General features: G+C 40.9%; 1 protein-coding gene across 1 annotated transcript; it reads right to left on the bottom strand.

The window, feature by feature from the left end:
• Positions 1 to 1,120: 1,120 nt before the first annotated feature.
• On the bottom strand, positions 1,121 to 2,631 carry LOC306696048 (GTP-binding protein Rhes-like). The gene has a single exon (XM_079159536.1). It carries the CDS (start codon positions 2,331 to 2,333, stop codon positions 1,707 to 1,709), a length of 627 nt encoding a protein of 208 aa, XP_079015662.1. The 5' UTR covers positions 2,334 to 2,631; the 3' UTR covers positions 1,121 to 1,706.
• Between the last annotated feature and the right edge of the window lie 18,375 nt (positions 2,632 to 21,006).

The following is a 21,006-nucleotide window of genomic DNA, read 5'->3' as shown; positions in this document are numbered from 1 at the left end:
TGAAGTTAAAAAACATTTAATACCTGAGAGGGTCGTCCGGTAACCACAAGGTTGGTGGTTCGATCCCTGGCTGCTACGTGTCCTGTGCTGATGTGTCCCTGAGCAAGAACACAGAACCCCTAATCGCTCCCCCAGGGATGGGTTAAATGCAGAGGTTACATTTCATATATATGTACAATATATATATATATATATATATATATATATATATATATATATATTGTAGAGGAACAGATAATCGTCTTTATATATATATATATATAGATTGTAATAAAGTTTGTTTATATTACTAGTTTCAGGGGATGTAATGTGCTTTTCTCGTCAGCAGATGGCGACAGAGATCTGATAAGGTATAGTGCAGACTTGAGATATGTAAAGCTCAGACTCTTGATTTCGGTCCACTTTACACATGAATGTTCTAGTTTGAGTCACTTATTTCAATAACGAATACGTCGAAGAACCCTGAACAACACACAGAATAATTTCCGTGGTACCCTTTTGTCTTATTTGACACATGTTAAGACAAAATCAATTAGCTGGAACCCCACCCACAATTAGTCTGTATTCACGGTCCTGTAATATCTGCATTAACACGTCGATGCTTCTAATGTACTTCTCTGTGCATTCTACAGTCAGTTTTATCCTCCTATTCTTACCCTTTCTACCTGGAAAGCACATCAGAATATCGGCGGCCTTCAGAAATCTCTTTGTTCTGTTCTTAGTGGATTAGGATATGACTCAGGACGACTGTACATTTGACCAGATAGCAGTCAAAATGACAGCAGTCCCACAATACACGACTATATTCTGTAGCTATGAAACCCATTTGTTTCTGCATATTGTCATTACTCGGTGCACTGACACGGTTTCCTTAAAGAACGTTCATGTGTGATAGATTTACGTTTCATAACCAACCTCCTTTACATAATTGTTTACTGCAGTGAATTCATAACCAATACCTCCATAAACAATTTCACAAACATTTCTCTTTTTTTGTGCTTATATCTTTTATTACACAGTTAGATCCACATTCCACTTACATTTGTTAAAGAAACAGCAATATAACATTTGGCAGAATATGCCATTGTAAAAAAAAAATTATGGACAAGAAAAACACCGTCAAACATTTTGAATGGTCATTGAAAAAAATGACAAGTGCATCAACAGTCTTATATTTGCATTTCACCACTTTTTTTTTTAAAAACAATATCACGCTCAATGGCAAATTGTAATTGAATACAAAAAAAATGTAAACATCATGATGTGCTACATACACTGAATTATTAAATTAAAACCATTTACATTAAACAACCTGTTAGCAACAGTCCAACTCTCTATGTAAGTGAACAGTTACATTTAAAATATAAAAAGGTATACATTGATCTACACACCAGCAGCATGTCACCAAATAAGCAGCAACAACATTACATTGAGTGAACAACTGAGTAATTAATGCGGCGTCCTTTTTTCTCTCCCAGTCTGTTGAGGTCAAGTCTTAATGCCCTTCACCTCCTCAGCTTTTGTTCCTCTCCGTTTTTGAACCCTGAAGTGTCCTTTGCTGGTCCAGAACCCTTTATCTCAGTCACTTAACGCCCCCCGCAGACTCAAGTCCAGGCTTCTCTCTTCAATCTCTTTCTCCGAGTGCTCTCATCTCTTGTCCCTTCGTGAGACAAACCAACACTCCTCCTTCCTCCTCCTGTCTATCATTAGGACAGAATACAGCTGTTGGTCTTGTTCATGGGCGGTCGGAAGTCTGTGTCTTTTGGAAAGGTCTCCCTGCGTCTACGCAGCGCCGGGCTGAGGCGGCTGGGAAGGTTTGCCTGCTGCAGGAGCTCCTTGAACACCTCCACCACGTTGGCGTTGTCCTTCGCCGACGTCTCCAGGTAGCTGTTGTTCCAGTCCTGCTCCACGGTCAACAGCACGTCCTTATTGGACACCTGGCGCTCCTGCTCCCGGTCCGACTTGTTCCCCACCACCACGATCGGTGTGTTCTTGTCCTCCTTGATCTCCAGGATCTCATCCCGGAGGCTCTTGACGGCCTCCAGTGACTCGGGGTCATCCAGGGCGTACACCAGCGCGAAGGCGTCGCTGTTTTGGATGGAGAGCTTGCGCATGGCCGGGAAGGAGTAGCTGCCGCTGGTGTCCAGGATCTCCACGGTGATCTTGACCCCGCCGATGTCGTACTCCTTGCTGTGCAGCTCCTCCACTGTGCGCCGGTGTTTGGGCTCAAACGTGTCTTGGAGGAAGCGCTGGATCAGGGCCGTCTTGCCCACTCCTGCTGCCCCCAGAAAGACTATTCGCACGTGCGTCTTCTCCTTCACCTCCAGAGACATGCTGCTTTTTTTTTTTTTTGTGGAGGGGATTTTTGTTGCCAAAATGAGAAAAAGGAAAAAAAACGATCTCAGTCGACTCACTTCCTCAGCGGTTACAACAGCTGTTATAAAACTGACACTGCAAATGGAAACACCTGTCACTGACTTCGACCTTTCCAAATAGATTTCCTTGAATATCTCTCTTACAGCAGTTTCTTGTGAGTCCTCATCTTGAGCTTCCTTTCTTGCTTTGTTTCATTTGCTCGTTTCTTCTTCTTTTTTTTTAAACTGGTGGTTCTCTGTCTGGTTTAAACTTGCTCATCGGATGCTCCTGCGCGTCTGGTCCTCACAGCTGCCTTTTATGCCTGTTTTGGTCAGAGAGCTTCCATGCCCTCGTGCAGCTGCAACCAATCAGCAGAGGGCAGCCTGTTGCAGTGTAACATCCAGGCAACCAATGATGAAGGAGTATGTAAATCAGCGTATGCGGCCAATTTCGGGAGGAGAAAGGAGTTGATATCTAAACAGCAGGCGGGAGCGTGGACAGCATGAGGAGACAAAGACATGGAGACAAATGTCAGAAGATCCTTCACTGCTTCTATTTAGATTGTCTCGCTGCCACTACTTACAGAGTCGAATCCATCCCGCGTGGTTGATTAATGCATTCTGTGGTTCCTCTTTATGAGACGGGATCATCCTAAAAAATAAACAAACCTTTGTGAGGCTACAATATGTGTCATAAAGTCTTATAATGACACCTCTGACATCCCTTTGTATGAATACGTTTGGCATGTTCTGCAACAATTAGACTGCACTAAAGACCCTTAACGGTGCCCGGATTGACAACCGGCACATGAGATGAGTAAATATATTCAGTTTGTATTTATTTACTTCTTTTTTTGATGTGCTATGATGGAGAACAACCACCTACAAAGTATAGTAACAATATGCAGACTGCTCCGGTCACAGCTGTGGAGAGATGAAAGACGATATTACATGAAACAATAGGCGGTGGTGTAGTCTCGCCATGTTTGGGTTATTTTTATGGTCATCCTGTCTTGTAAACGCATCACAGATTTCTATAATCTTTTCTATATTTCTATGCTCACTGTGCACAATATGAGGCAGTTCTAACACTTGGCTCTACACTGTATAGAAACTCTGGCACAGCAAATAAATGTATTCGCATCTTTCAACAACAAGGCAATTCCAAAGTGCTTTACATAGGACATAAAATGGCATTAAAACACCATACACTGGAAACACAAGAAGCTGAAATTCAATTAAACTGAAATAGAAATCACAGTGCAAAATATGAATGGAGATTCATATTTGATTTAATAAAAGGTTGTGGCACACAGAACGGTTCTAAGACTAGATTCTAAGTTACTACGTGAGTGTATTCCAGGTGTGAGGTGCATAAAAACTAGATGCTGTTTCTCTATGTTTTGTCTCTGGATGATCTCTGAATGTAATGTAATGTAATCTGAAAGGTTTGGATGGTATACATCGTGGCCGATCCGAGATGGGTTTACAGACCAATAACATTTTGAATTGAATTCTTACTTGATTCTGTCCACATCTTTGCTCTTAGTGTTGACTCGCAGATACAAAGTCATGCAGTTACAAAGTGGTTGGTAAGGTAATAGTTAACTTTTAATCTGTCATTTAAAAAAAAAAGTAAGAAGACCAATGTACCAAAGTCTGTGTTCTTATCATAAAAATAGGTTATTTGACTATTCACTTCACCCACTGATGTAACCAGCACAATGCTTCACGAGGAAGAAACCGTATTTGACCTTTCCCCTCTCAGTCTCATCATGTTAGTATGAATGTAGAGCGAGCAGGGCCGGGTTTCTCCACCATCAGTCTGTTTCAATCCTCCAGCGGTAAAGGTGAAGCCACAGAAACCTGAGCTAAAATCATCATATGATTTGCTTCATGCAGTGTTCATTTAGAATACAATACCTTTGCAGAACGTGTCTGTCCTTTAAGCTGATGACACTTTATGCAGATTCTAGGGAGAGCAGCTTATAGATCAGCTCACTCTCACACGGCAAACGCATGACTGAATCGCCTTCCGCTGTCCTCGGTGTCCAATTAGATGTGATGCGTCGCCTGTAACTGTCTGAGAGCGAATCCTGCAGGCCTCCAGTTTGTCAGTTTGTCCCTGACTCGTGATCCTCCCAAGTTTCCCCCGAGACTCCGCAGACTGTGACTCTACCTTGCCTTGTTAGGTTAGGCAACAGCGTGGAACCACGACGAGCCCCTTCCCGCCACTCCACCAACACAGGCCTTTAATATGCACCTGATGGGCAGTGGAGCAGAGCTAAGCACTGTGGGAATATTAGCTGTGAACTCTCCTGGCCTGATAGTCACTGCTGTGGAATTTAAAGCAGGGTGTCTAAACTGGTGACAGTTCTAGTCCTATTGTTCTGGCAGTTCAGTGATAAAGAAAAGCATATTCCTACCTTAAGGCTTTGATATTTCTCTATAATATTAAATATTGTTTAAAGGTGCATTGCTATCGCCTCTCAGCAACTCTCTGGCGACGGCTGAGCCGGTGGCTTGCAGCTAACGGTGCCGACTGTTTTTACCTGAAGGGGAACTGGTGAATGGGATGCTAGGCTTCGGTCTCACTCTGGACAGAGTTATCAGCTGTAACCGCCATATGAGAGCAGTGCAGAGCGGCAGCAGTGAGCGTGCCAGTGGAGAACGCTCACAATGCACGAACATGCACTGAAAGCACGGGCCAGATCAACAAAGCATGGAGAAGCTCGCAGAGGGAGAGCGACTTTGTTCTCTGCTCAGGTAAACATTACTCCACTATATCTTTACACATGTTCAATATCGGATTTAATGGCACTTTAAGTAAATGTGCAATAAAACCTTCTTAGGTATTGCTCATTAGAATCAGATTTGATGGACAGCGGCCTGGCAACATAAGGGAACGACACCAAAACTGTCGCTAGGTTTTAGATATATATGTCGCCTGATTGTGGCACAACTGAATCCCGCTCACTCCAAGCCAATGTAGAGACAAAACTGAAGACAACCAAATAATGTGAAATAACCAAAGCTTTTTCAGTATTTGGCAGATAATTGTGTCTTCACACAGAAAATCGTTGCTTTGATTAATTAGCTGATTGTGAAAATAGGTTCTGGAGAAATGACAAACAGAAGTAGGCATACATGAGGCAGATGAAGGTCAAATTGATGCACTATGAATACAATGAATGTAATGCCTAATACATGTGTAGTGTTATGAATACAAATGTATTAATTCCAGGTAAGTACCAAGCCATTGTTGCATTCTGCATATCCTCATATCCCACTCGCACCTGAAAGAATGCCACAAAACTACAAGAAATAAAAACTGCAAAGTCTGCGCCATTAAGAGCTTCGAGTGAAATGAAAAGTGAACCTCCCATCTGTGGCCACTGGATGGATTTTCATGTGCCATCATGTCTCATATCCCAGGCTTTTCTTTTTTTTGTATTCCTATTCACGGTCATGCTGCCCTGTGGTGATGATTATCACCAGATGGCATTGCCTGTTGGCCTGAAATGGATTTTCAGACAAATATGAAACTCACATTGTGAGAATATCATGGCGTGCAGTTAACTCTTACAGCAAAATGTCTTTATTTATGGACTGTAAATTGTTTCGGGTCAAAGCTTTCCATGAATTGTGTTGTTTGATACTGGAACAGCCCGATGTATTGTATCCTCCTGTCGTTAATTTGCTTAGTTTTGTTCTCATGTTCAGTTGTCAATGCCTCAACAGGTTGCTTTGTCTATGTGACCTGTGTCGTGACATGTTGTACTGAATGTGCCATTGTGTGTGCTTTTTATGCACATGCAACCTCGCTCAATGAGTTTCTTATCTTTCTTTTCCTGTTTCTTGTAATTACCCTCCTATTGCCTTAATGTTGCTAATGTTTCCGTCCGTACTTGTGTTCATTTCTTCTTCGTATAAAATGACAATTAGTCTCTCGGTGGATCTGATCTTCGCGTACAGTCCGGTGTCTTTATTTGACTTAGATGTCTGAGTGGCTGTGAGGAATGGTCCTGGCTCTGTCTCTCTGCACCCTGGACTGATCGTTTCCATCCACACCCAAATACATTTTATTTACAATTACCCAATATCGCGAATCCCAAATTTACCTCAAGGGGGGCTATACAATCTGTGCAGCAAACATATGAAAGCATCTGTCCTTAGACCCTTGCTTCAGAAAAGGAAAACTCCCCCCCCGGAAAACTCATTAAAGAGGAGAAAATGGAAGAAACCTCAAGAAACGTGGACTGCTGTCATCCTGTCAAAAATGATGCCACGCTGAAAAGATGATGATGTGGAAATGTGACAGATGCCAAATATAAATATTGCCCTCCGTGTGAATCAACCTTCACATATCTGCTCTCACTAGAACGGTTGAAGGAGGACTGATAATGTTTTGATGCGGCTAAAAAGTGAACGTTGTAATATAAGGAAACCATTAATTCCCCCCCAAGAAAACAAACAAAACAACAACACACACACAAAAAAAAAAGGCTATTTGTTCCTATTAAAGACTTGAATCTTGAAAACAGTTCATAAATATCTAGTTTATTTTTTTTACAAAAGGCTCAGTCATTTCCTAAAAGCGATGGGCGCTGTAGTTAACCCAAACAGGAGTAAAAGGTGTATTTTGGGGGGGGACCGTATTCAGCTGCGGATTAATACACATTTGGTTTTCTAGTGAATATTTACGACAGGCGAAACATTTCATTCTCTACCCTGTCTACACCACACAGTTTATTACTAAACGCACTGACAGTCCATGAACTGTCCTTAGTGCTCTGGCTGTTAATCATACCCAGTCGCTGCCCTGTTGCCAAACAGCTGGTGTGCAGCAGCTAATTGCTTGATGCTTACACGAGGTTAGTCATTGAACAATATTACATTACAATCTATACTTATATATTTATCCCAGACTGTACCTTTTGGGATCGGCAATCTTGGGGTTGCTGTATTGCTGAGCAAATGTGTGGCAAACGTCCCCACTAAACACATTGGTGCTGAGGAGATGTTAAAATGACAGCATTTCAACAGTGAAATCCAGAGTGAATGTAGTACTGAAATGAAACTATTTACAACATGGATTAACCAGCATCCGCCTATTATCATTTTTTATTGTGAAAGTACAGCGGTTGTTTAGACGGACTTTAAACATGGACTCTTCCTGCCCATCGTAAACTGCATTATGTCTCATCAGAGCTAAAGCTAAAATAGTACGATTCATTCATGTTGGGTATGAAAAGCCTTCTGCCGCCACTGTAAGATCTCTGGCTGTAACACTGTGTTGATATGCTGCTTGGGCTTATTCCAAATGGCCTTCCAGTCTGGTCCCCACCTTGTTGAAGCAAATTGAGTTGTACATGTCCAGTAGTTGAGTAAATAGTGAGTAATAAATGTTAACAGGAGAAATGATACCATCTTTATGGTTGTGTTTTGACTTTATGGCTTTTGTGGCCCGGACATTTATTTCATGACTTCCTTAACTAGAAACTAATCATCTATTCCTTTATTTTTATTTGTCACATTTTGGAAGAGAGACGGGTCATTTCAAAAGTAAAGACATACGCCCAAGCTGATAAAACAAACACCTTTGCTATCATTCAATTTGGGAATGAGGCTACACGCTGCAGTGCAATTCTTATTGGATGGACTGACAGGATGTCTGCCAGGATATTGTACGTCAACAGTCAAATCGCCTGTCTGACTAGGCAACCGCTATCAGTGTCCTCGTGTCTTTGCCAGTGCAGGTAGACATGCGGGGCTGATGGTTACCAAACACGAGGCAGAGAGCGAGACAGAGAGAGGACAATCTTCCATCTTCTCTCATTCTTGTCAAATAAATCACCACAAATGATGTGATATTATGTGCTGTATTTTCTCATACTTATTTTTGTACTTTGGCTTCGCTCATCATGGTGTCAACAAGGAAAAAGATGATGTAATGAAATGTGTATGACTCACTCTCTTGTGTGGATCAACTACTGTATCTGCCCAATGAGGCTACTTTCAAAATCTTATGATAATCTATGTATTTGTCTTTTTTTCAACAAAAAGACCAAAACCAACAATGAATGTAACCCGCTGACAAGTATTGTCCGTGTAGTTAAACCCTGACATTGTTCATATCCTCTGTGCCTCCATCGCTGTCCAAAAACTACTTAAAACTACTTAAGCCACAGTGTTACACTGTGACATGCTCCTTCATTATGACCAATGTGGTTACTGTAGTTCTCTTCTCTGCCAGCAGGTAATACAAGGTAGTGTGTGTGTGTGTGTGTGTGTGTGTGTGTGTGTCTTTGTGTCTGCCCACGGCTAGTCTCGCATACTGCTGCACCAAACTGCATCATATTCTCATTGCTCATTGGTGGCTGTATACTCAAGGACCTCTCAAGGTTGCGGTGAGTCACACCTATTGCCTGTTTAATACCACCTTTGATTGACTATTGGCTTCTACTCACTCACAACTCAAGTGACTCTACACTTGAGTGCATTGCCGCGCCGCTCTGCAGCCAGAGACATAGGCTGTGTTCGTAATCGCATGCTAATGTACTGCATGCTCAATCAGTATTTCCAGCATACATGCCTACTAAATGATGAATTAAGTGTAATTTTATCAGCAGATTGTTGACACTGAAGTATGCTCAAGCGACGGTCGGACCAGTCTCAAGGCACCCTGTGAGCGGCTCAGTCACTCTCCTCGTCTGACTGAGTCAATTCAGGATATACAAAGGAAAAATTGTCCCAAAACAACTCTGGAAAAGAAGGCTTTTTCTATTATTGTTCATCATATGTCCTGCATGTTGCGCTGATGCTATATTTCTGTCTATTTATAGGGCTCCATTTTTGCCTGTTTTGCCTGTTTGCCTGCAATGCGATTCAGGTCAGCGAAGTACAATATCATCTCTGGAGTCATTTTCAATGCACTCCAGCTACTCGCGCTCCTCTTTTCGAAACACTCTTCCTCATGGTTGTCTCTTGAGGCCATGCAAACTTCTTCAGCCTCAGTTGCCCTGTTATATATTATGGACAGTCAAACGTTGGGCTAAAATAGTTTTCTCTCCAGCGTGCGTCTGTCATATTTTGTGGCACTTCATCTCAGATCGAAGAATGACATATTCAACATATTTGTTTTTAGTGTTTACCTCTGACTTATTACCAAAAATGTTGATAAAAAAAATGTAACAATTCAAAACTATGATATCAAAACGGAAAGGAGACTTAAAACAAATCACCGGGGAGTTTGTTTTGACAAACATCCCTCTGCCCCCGCACATTTCACATATCACTTGGGTTTAATAACTAAACCAACCGAAATCCAAAAATGCCTGGATTATATATTCAGGTGTTGGATGTGAGCTGCATGTGTGGATGTACAATACGCCTCCATGCCTGAACCGGAGGCTCGTGACTCAGAGGCATTATGTTAATGTCTGGATTTCAAAAGCTACAACTTCAAAATACTGAATACCAGTGAAACATGCTCAGGTGACAGATAGATGTAAATCATAGTGTGCTGGAATATGTATGCTGATTTGAGAATTGCCAAAGCCGTTGAACATTTTTAACAGTATTAATATCTTAATTGAATTAAAAACAACTCATTACTCAAGTGATTTAGGGCTAATTAGTGTGTCACTGATGAGAAACGTTTCATCATTTGTAATGCCTGGCAGGGAAAATGGGGTTTCATAGGGATTAAAATGGATCACAGCAAAGTATCTGCATGTTCATAACTAAGCAAGGCACACCGCAGATAAAGACGAAATAGGATTATTGTACATTTGCGGTGACACACTCATTTAATGATGTGTTTACACATAAACAAATGAACTTGCTAGTTGACCTCATTCACCCAGAAAGTTCTCATTCTCTGGTGCGTTTGGCGAAGGGTCAGATGGGGTTACAAACGTCTTCACGGTCGCGTGACTCGCAACTATTTGTTGCAACTGCTGTCGGGTCCTGTTACTACTGAGAGCTTCCTGGGAGATGAAGCCATATAGAATTTCTGTAAAACGACAAACTCTATCAGTCAAACCGCGTTAGCGTACCTCATAAATAGCTCACTTAATGACATTGTTATCTCTCGTCTTCATTAAAGTTGTGGACACACGTAGGAGAGCAAAACCACTCCAGCCGGCAGCTCATCTCCACGACTATCTTCCAAAGGTCTGAATGAATGCATCTTGCTCTATAATCTTCTTTGTTAATCGCTCGATAATAATTAGTTGGGTTAACTGTGACTCAGTGCTGATATTCTTCTGGGTACAAGACAAGCAGAGTCAGAGATGTGCTCGCTTCGAGAATGCGTGTGTCTGTCTGTGTTTGTGTGTCAGAGGGGGAAAAAGTGTAAAGTAGGGAAAGAATATGACAGGCACACTATGTACTTTCAAAAGTTGACAGGCCAGAATAGCAGTGAAAGGTGCCGTGTTTCCTGAAAACCATGTTAGGTGACACCAGGGCCAGATGCATAAACAACGAGTATATGGAAAAAGAAGCGCATTGTTTTCTAGATCAAGATGAAGGACCAACTCTGATGCGTCACTCGTGGGCAGCAAGAACACGGTGTTCATGGACATAATGCGTATAAATAGATATTTGAATAGTTAGAACAAATATTCAAATGTCATTTTTGTAGGCTTTGACAAAGAGTAAGAATGTGTGGAGGTGGATAAAATAGATTATCTCTTGATCTGCTGCATTATTTTTGATCCTATATTTAAACTGTCCATCGTCAGTCCATCGTCAACACTGTTGACGGAGGGCAATGCTAAAGCTTGTGCATGTACACACAATTACTCAAAAGACTGATAATCACTAAATAGACCCATTTATGGCTCAATCTACGCAGTTTTAATGCGTATCAATTTCAGAACTCATTTCCTGTTATTATCTCAAAAGGCGGGTGAAAAGCTTTTAGATTGCGGAAGGTTCAGCTTTTTACCACTTTCTGTGTGGGAGTGAACATGCATGTGTGTGTGCATGTGTGAGTCAGCAGCAGTCAGATGGCTCGTCAGTCTGCATTAGGCTCAACAGTGATCAGTTGGCTGATCAGTCATGCCACATCCTGCCGGATTCATCACAGCGGCGGTTCCGAAAGTGAAAATTTGACACATTTGAAAAATTCCTTGCTGTGTAAATACTGCATACATGCCCACATGTTTGTGGTGTTTCAGTCTTTTATGGTTCTGTATTTCCATCTACAGGCGCAAACTTTAGTCACAGCTTCCATGAAGCTGATGATGATGATTAACCTAAATCTGCCTTTTAAACTGTAATGTCATGTTTTTGTGGTTTGAAGGAGTTCAGGCATCCAGCACCATGGACAGATACATCACATGGAACAGAGAAGAGTGATTTGACTGGTTTCCACTGCAGGGTATCAGTTCGTCAAGTCTTGACTCAAATTCCTTGGAACCACTCTTTTGTGGTTTTTCCATTGGCAAATGTTGTGGATAGCACCTGGTACCTGATTAAAACAATGCGAACCGTTGATTAGTCAGAGTGAACTGTCACTAACGCAAAACCCCGACATTTTTAATTTGCCAAGCTACCGTCAATAGCGACCGCAATTCTTTTAGTCACAAAACCACGCCATGGTCGAATTGCTGATGTTTGGTTTCCAAAAGAAATGATGGATGGACCAACGTCAACTGTTTTCCCGTTGAGGATTATGTCACGACAGCTTCGATCCGCTAACAATCCCTCCTACATTGACGAGCACCTGGTGCAAAAATTGAGCCAAACTATGCGGTGGAAATGAGGCAATAAAGTGCTACAGGAGAGACAATGGATACAATGTCAGCGATTAAATTAAGATCAGATTTTGCCGTACATGTTTTACTAAATGAACAGATAATTCGCTCCAATGTGTTTAAGCGGGATCATTTTTTGACTTTATTGGATTGAAAGAACACACAGGTACGGTTCGGGTTAGGGCAGGTCAATATGAGTCAAGAGGAATTATTTTTGGGCAAAACTGAATGAGTTAAGAAGGAACAGTCTTTTTGATTAAACTCAGAAGCTACCATTGTATGTATCCAAAAGACAAGTCAGTCAGGCACTCACTCACTCCCACTCACAGTTGGCCCTCCTTCCCCTAATGGTGCTGTCTACCTGTGACTGATGAGACTCTGTGTCCTTGTTTTGCTGTTAGATCCGTTCAAGGCACAGAACTGTAATTTTACCGCTTATGACAACAACGACTGGGTAAAGTGCAATTGCTCACTTATCCAGAAAATGACATCTCAAGTGTGCGTGGAGTGGCGCAGTTAGTCACTGAGGATGAACATGTTGTGTAACTTGCCGCTGATTGTTGCCCCTCATATAATGCCTCCTACTCTTTGATGCCCATTTCATTTACCCCGTTTCTCACCTGGCTCAACGTAAACACATAGAAATTGTGTTACCGTGAATATGCCACACTTTTTCCTAAGTTTAAGTCCTTAAAATAATCACATTACTATGACTATTTTATCTAAAAAATATATATTATATATTAAATGTGCTTGATTTGTTTCAAGGCATATCGGTTGCCCCCCCCCCCCCCCCCCTTGCTTGATACACGTCATATGGACAGGTGTTTCCATCATTTCCTCCACCCTGTTTGTATTAAGGAAGGTCGTTTAGATATCAGAAACACCTTTCTGTATAATATAATACAGTAAGACAGCACCACAAACTACATCCGCCAAAGGGACCTTAAAATTCATTCAACACCTCTCAGTTTAACAGTTTAAACAAAAACAAATGCATGAAGGTAGGATTCAATGCCGGACTGTTTTGCTAGATGTCTTTGGCTTTAACTATTTATAATATCCTATGGCCCTGGACTCTGATCACCCCCGCTGATTAGATCTCATTGATAGATTAGACCCAGACATAAACCATACACCCATTACTTTGATATCTGTGGGTTTTTAGTGAAATGTCTGAACAACAATCAGATATAGATTCCAATGACGTTCAGTACAGACGTGATTTGATGGATTCTCTGACTTCCTAACATCAGAGGACCAGGCTTTTCTCATTTGCAAGCGAAGACCAACAGTCTATTATCAGTGACCCACATACTTCAACCCTCAAGTAGATGATGAGTTGATATCGTGCACATGCAGTTCTGGAGCTCTGACCCAGACCCCCCTCCCCCCAAAAAAAAACGGTTGCGTCACGTACCACATGTTAATAGACAGTTTTATTTTTCAAGGGCTATTATGAGGCTCGATGTGTGTGAATCAATGGAGTTCACTGACTCTGTAATATGCTGTTGTTGTGTGAGATTGCTGGTAAATTGTGTGAAGTGCCGTTACGTGACATCACTGATGGATACATACAGTATCCAGGGCTCTATGGCGCTGTGTCATTAGAGTTGCATATTTTCAAAGCTTTACAGTGAAGTCTTTAGCTGTTAAATAGTAATCATCAACACAACATTTCAATTGTTCATCATTTATCAATTACCATCATAATTTCATTACAGGACACATTTTAGTTTTAGATTGCTTGTGGAGTATTTTCACAGTTTTCTCTGATAATAGTGCATGAACTGAACATTTTGATCCACTTTTCTTGATCATAAACTTTGGTGATGTAGTTTTCAGAAAGTTTCCAAGTTTACAGTTGCAGTCTTAAAAGGTTTGAAACACCTGATTAGTGTTGTAAATTGGAACAAAACCGAACTACTTTTCTTTTTACCCCCCCCCCCCCCCCCCATGTTTTCTCCATATATGGACTTCCGCAGACTCGTTTGAAACGTATTCGTGATACGTCAAAAGCAACGTAATCCGTGACAAAATACATTTCTCACGAAACGTAATCCACAACAAAATAAAAGTAATTTTAAGGAGGCATGGCTGCATTTTATTAGTCTACACTTCACACGCACTCAACATCTACACTAGCACAATAGCTCAAGCAGCACATCTCCCCATGTAGCCTGTATGGTTTACAAACACACTCGAGTACATATACTACCACCTTTCATACGGAGTAAGCTTCATGGACGGTAATCCTTTAAGTTGACTTCCACCGGTCTGTACCCACCCAGAGTCATTCATTCACTGTCAGTCATCTCGTGTTCCTGTTTATTTAGGCAGAGACAAAATGACTCAACATCGTATCACTTCATGCCAAGTGTGATCATTTGCTCTGTATTTATATATACATATTCGTCCAATGTGTTATGTTGTTATCCACACAACATCACACCACATGCAATGTTTTTTTTCTCCTTATTTTCTTCCATAGAATGTTTTACCATGATATGTATGAGACTGTAGTTGCTGAACTTGGTCAACAGTGTTTCTCTGTAAATAAGAAATATTAGTATTGCCTCCACGTGTCATGTGAACTGCTTATACGCTGCTGTTTTTTATTTTTTAAATCATATGTAAAAATGTACTTTTACCAGATTCTCGAGGAGGGACAGTAACAACCCAGTTGAGTCATGGTTGAGCCTTGATGAATAATTCTTTTGAATCTACAGAATTTCAGAACCTTTCAACAAGCGCTTCTTGTGTTCTCCATGTATGAGGCGTCAGCTCAGCTCATACAGTTCAATGGAAGTAAAAATAGAGAGGATGGCAACTTCCTCCAAAAGTACATTGTGTTGTGGCTCGCGGGCTAATATTTCATGCTCGCTGCATGACTCAGAGGGTCGACTTATCCTCGGTCTGTCTCGCTGTCCCCTTAGCCCTCCGTGCGCCTGCGACCCAGACACAGCAGGGCTCTCACGTACACAGAGCTACCTCTGAATGCTTGTCAGAGATATTTAACCGAGCTCATTATGAGTCAGAAATAATACCAGTTAATGATTGATAATATCAGATGAGCACAGTGAGAGCTGGGAATAGCTCCTTTTTTAATCAGCCTTAACCTGCTCCTTTTGTCACGCTTCCTCCCGTCCCGTTATGTGACCGATCAATACAACAGCTGTGCATGAGTTCACACACGTGTGTCTCTGTGTGTGTGTGTGTGTGTCAGTCTGCGTGAAAGTCCTACTTGATTGCAGGTCTGTGGTGTAGTGAGTGAGTTCACCAGGCCTGAGCCGTAAACCACTGATCTACATGAGCTCTTATGGCTGTGTGAAGCAACAAGGTGAGAGAAGTAATCACTAACCAGGTACACAATGTGCCACATTAGTCTGCCTTTCTGGACAAGCTGATTCCACAAGTGGGAATTCCCCTTTAGCTGGATTAGGGAAGTACATTTTTAAGATGCCTCTGTTAGACAGCAACATCAATAGTGTTGTTAGCCTGAATCGGGTGAGGACAACAATCTAATAATGGCAAATGAGAAAGACAGATATCAGTACAGGCATTGTATCTACTCTAGCTGACAGCACAAATGGACATAACCTCCAATTGTCACTTGCGCTCAGTCACACCTTTACATCAGCCTCCGATATTTAATACATTCTAGGAGTTTGTGGATTTATTCTTTGTTATTATCTGTCCTATTGATTATTTGCTTGCTATGCATCAGTTTCTGACTTCCTGCATTTCCCAGATGCTTTCAAACAAACCCCAGAGACAGAACTATGTGTACATAGATATAGGAACTTGATGTGTGAGCAACAGCGTGTCTGTGATTATAGACCTCACAGCACTGCATTGTATTCTGCTCTATTGAGGCAACCGTGGGTGAAGGAGTTGCATTTCTTCTATGATGGATTTCTTCATTTATGATTGTTCAGTGCAACAATGGAGCTACAGAAAAAAAACGGCATTACTCTTTTTAAAATCTCTTCCATATTTTGCATAATGACCTATAAAGATATGCAACATATGATAAAGTAGGAGGAACACCAACCTTTTGATGATGAAGCATCAAGTATTGCACTTTACCAGGGAGTCTGGTGGTAAGGGGTTATTATAGTTCACTGTTTTATTTTGTTGCTTCTCCACTCCCACTTAATACTGTGACCCTGTTTAAAGGCCATACCAATACACTTAATGAATACAATACACTATGTATTCATTCTAATCCAAAATATGTTGTATCTATTTTTTCCCCAACAATGAAACCAGTGTGTATATGCATGAGATGAGTGGTGTTTTCATCTTGCATTAGTCCCCACATGGCACAATATTGCTGACAGGTGAGCTGTCAGAGGCAGCAGAGGGAAACAGCCTGCTGGGCATCCATGTGCTAACAAGTCACATTTGGTTGTGTAACACTGTCCGCTATCTAAAGTCTAAACTGAAGTCTCTCTCCATTACAGCTACACACTGCCTGAGGACATTCACAGGCCAAACTAGATGTGTCAAAAATGAAATTATCACCCTGTAATGGTGCGTAAATGAACCATATAATATTCAGTCAAACCATTAACTGTATTGTTGTGTCAAAAAGTCAAATTATAGTGTGCCATAAAATGGAATGATATAGTTTATCATAAAAAAAAATCACGACATAAGAGTCCGAAAAATGTCAAAGTATAGTATGCCATTAAAAAAATATGGTAATGTTTTTTGTCATTAAAGATGTGTGAAATGTCATAATAAAGAATATAAAATGATCATAGCATAGTACTCCATTAAATGTCCTAAAAATATCATAGTTGCTACAGTTAGATGCAGGATGGTGGGCCACAGAAATGAATGTATGAGAAATCAATGCAGTACTAGTTAGAGGAAGAGAGTCAGCCAGGCTTACCCTGCTAGTAGCGCTATGGAGGCTCGACTGTCATACAAAATATCACATCCATAATATGTTGTAGTATAGTAGTATTTATATTTGCTCCTATTCACTGTCTGCACAGAAATAATCACAGACTGTAAGAGGTGGACGTAGTCACCGCGATGTCAACCGTTGGTTTGTGAACTGCTGTTTTGAAGCCACGTGATCAGCATTTTAGCCGTCGCCATCTTGGTTTTTGCAACCAGAAGTGACACGAGAGGGGGGCGCTAAGTACAACTGAACGCTGAACGTTATATTTTTAGGCAACCAAAAATGTTATGATCAACTTTCATGAACTGAAAACACACTGTGAAAGGGTTAAAGTGCAAAGACAAACACCCTGACAACTCCCAGACCAGACAACGAGGTTGTAGCGACCTGTCAATCACAAGGTAGCCACGCACTAAAGCGCATCCTGCTTTACCATCTAATATACTCCCAATTGGACCATAATTCACTAAATGAACAATAATAACGACAATAATGAAAATAATCAATTTTAAAAAAAAAGGAGATGAACAAATTCAGACACAATTTGTGGGACTTTTTGTTTCACCTGCATTTTATGTTCATTCCAGTGGAAGATAATGCTGAACTGAAAAAGACTTGAAACGATTAAGACCATACATTTGTGTTCACAATGGTTACAGAGGTAATAAATCAAGTGAGAAGTAGGTCATTTCCCCAGAGACTTCTATACAATCTGACTTCTTTTTGCAACCAGAAAAAGAATACCAGCTTAAGGCACGTTTCTTTTCAGAACTGGAGGTTGCCACCTGGGAATAAATAAGATATTTCATTCTGTTTCAATACAGCAAATAATTAAACTCTGAAATTGAAATGGTCTCTTTTGCATATTTGTAAAGAAATGTATGATTGCCAAGAAATATGTTCTCCTTGCTCCTGAATCATTTACTTGTCATTCGTCAAATTAGGTTTCTTAATACATATAGTGTACTCCTATCAAGGTTTGACAAATCTAACTATTAAGCCTGTGGGGGGGCAATCCATTACATATATATATATATATGTATATTTTATTTTCAAAGGATTCAGCACAAATCACATTGTATCTCAGCCTCATGCTTGCAGCAGAAGGATAAGCTACTTACCATGCAGAAAGCTTTATCGGTTCATTTGATTTGTAGAAGTATACAAGCTAAGTAGAGCTGGTCTAATCTTAGTAATGAATGCTAATGAGAACTTGCTGCTGACTGCATGCACTTCTGTGCTCCAGACTCTGACGTGTGCCTTGATAAAGAAAACTGCTCTGTGACCGATGAATACTCAGCGAGATAAGACTTCATCTTTCTGGCATTGAAATAGTGTTTGTTCCGTTTCCTTTCAGCTTGGGCATGTTTCCCCAAAATCCTATAATTCATTTTACTGTTTCAGTTATTCCATGACTTTGTCTACTCAGATGCCACATCTTATTATGCATATCCTTTAGGCTTATGCATAAATGCATATTATGAACTTTCATGAGAAACAAAAATCGCTAAAGACAAAAGATGGGGTCCACAGTTTGGACATGCTCCTATGTGACTGAATTTTAGTGCTAAATCATGGTGAAAAAAAACAGCATTGTTTGTGTCCATTTTATTAACAATAACTTAGAGATGTAAATGTACATTACACTGCATGGAAGTCATTAAAGGATGCAGAAAGCTTTCATGAATCATCTAGTTCTGAAAGGAATGGAGAGGAAAACTGTGCAAATATTTTGACATTTTCCTGCATTTTTTTTAACTGATGTATTGTGAATAAATGACAAAGTGAAACATAGCAACATGTACACATATGACGTCCTTTTTATAATACGTTTGGTGCACTACATTGAAATAATCACATGGGCCTGTGCGTTTGAAAAGGCAACAATTCTAACAGTCGTGTAATTCATCTTTGAACACTCGGCTCAGGGTTTTAGGTAAAAGGTAAATAGACTGCATTCATTTAGAGCTTTTCTAGGCTTTTCTAGGCTTTTCTAGGCCTTACAACACATGCAGCATTCACACATGTTCATAGATGGCAAAGGCTACCATACACACACAGCAATTTGGGGTTCAGGATCTTGCCCAAGGACACTTCGTCATTAGAAGTGCAGGGGATCAGGGGATCAAACCACCGACCTTCTGACCAGCGGACACCCGCGACACAGCCCACAATGACAGATGGACTGCATTTACACGACAGAAAAAACATCTGTGAAGCTCAAAGTCAACAACTATGTTAAACACTTCGTTGTGTGTTTGCATCCACAGCCGTGCTCAAAATATTGCAGCAGATAACAAAATGTCGTGCTGAATCACCCCAGATGGAGGTAAATCCCCCAAATTCCCCGCCTGTTCCAAATGTTTGACCACAGCAAGTTTCCCATCCGCTTTCAAGGCAGAGCATGATGTTGTCCCTGACAACGAGCTGCCCTGAGGGGCCTCTTTACACCTCGCTCCCTGAAAGATTACGGATCCTTTCAGATTTTCTGGAATCCCTCACGGGCGGAGCAGCAGGTGTTTCTGCACAGTGTTGGACGCTAAATATCTGAAGAAATCCGCTCCTGATGTGCGCTCACATACACACAGTGTGTTATCACAAAGGCCAGCACACGCCGCGTCCACATTGATCCGGATTACTGCTCTCTCCTCCACTCTGCTCCCGCCTCGTCCTCTCATTTCTCCTTCTGTCTTTCCTCATTTTGAAGTTGCTTTCTTTGTCCGTCTTCCGCTCTCTCGTCGCACACATTGAGGCTCCCTCCATGTCATGCATAATAACCTGAACGCTTTTCAAAGACGGAGAGGAAGAGTTGACAAGCTGACATCTCTATCTGCCCCTCTGTGCTACATCTATACGTTTATAACACTCGTGCGTTCTTCGTTGGTCGTCTAATCAGGATATTTGGGTGCTCCTTTAATTCTTGCTGCAAAACAGAGATTACTGCCAAAGCGAAGAGGTGAATTACGCCATGGTCCTGATTCTGTCACCTGAACTCAGAGTGTGATAAAAGGCTTCTCTGTAGTAGCATATCACGGTCCCTTAACGGGCCCCAAAGGCCAAAAAAAGCAATCAAATGCATGTGACAATTCAAAGGACTCGGACCACACTCACTCTTTTGAAGATGTTAATCCACTTGGTGTGATGCTGGCTCTGGAATTGCCTTTTCCTGCTTCTGTGTGGAATGGAAAATGGGGGTCATTATTGTGAGGAAATGGGAACTAACTAATCCTGCCGCATTAGTTAAATGTATGTCGTTTTCTTCAGGTTCCCCCTGGAAATGAGAAATTAAATTTCAAGGGTAAATAATAGTAGATGTAATGTAATGTGTAATGTCAAAAAAGGAACCCGCTTCTATAAACAAATGACTAATACATATGATGGGTCTAGAATGTCTCAGAATGTTTTCATATACATTTTGAAGTTCATTGTGGTTGACTAAAAATGTGAAAAAATAAGAAAAAAGTAATATTGCAAAAGCTCTGGTCTAATCTCAGAAATAAATGCTGATGAGAACTTTGTGCTTCATACTCCAACATGTGCTTTGAGAAATAAAAGACTTTGATCTGTGCCCGATGAATACTTGCAGAGGAAATAAGATCATCAGAGTAAGAAAGATCTGGATTTCAAATTGTACATTTCATACCTTCCAAACAAACCAAGTGAGTGTATTTAGTGCTACAGTACAAATGCTAGAACATGTTTCAGAGCAACGTTATCCTCCCACTGGGGTTGTGTTTCAGGCCATCTGATGATATACTATTCCTGAGAATTGCTACAAGCTTAATTGAGTTAGTTGATCATTTTGTCTGTTTTTCATTTGGTACTGGCTTAGGTTTGTACACTCTCTGTTTAGCTTAAAGGATCTAAAGTTATATGAAAAAAACGGCTCGTGTTTCTGAACGCCACAGACAGTATGAATGATTTCTCTCATGTATAAAACTCATTACATCCTCCACGTCTGATTGTGTGCGTC

This window comes from Pholis gunnellus (assembly GCF_910591455.1).
Source record: "Pholis gunnellus genome assembly, chromosome: 5".
Lineage (NCBI taxonomy): Eukaryota > Metazoa > Chordata > Actinopteri > Perciformes > Pholidae > Pholis > Pholis gunnellus.
The sequence above is the reverse complement of the archived record's forward strand: the minus strand, read 5'-3'. Positions and strand labels throughout refer to the sequence as shown.

Excerpts from the sequence above, each read along its gene's own strand:
- LOC306696048 (XM_079159536.1), bottom strand. The coding sequence starts at position 2,333 with ATGTCTCTGGAGGTGAAGGAGAAGACGCACGTGCGAATAGTCTTTCTG.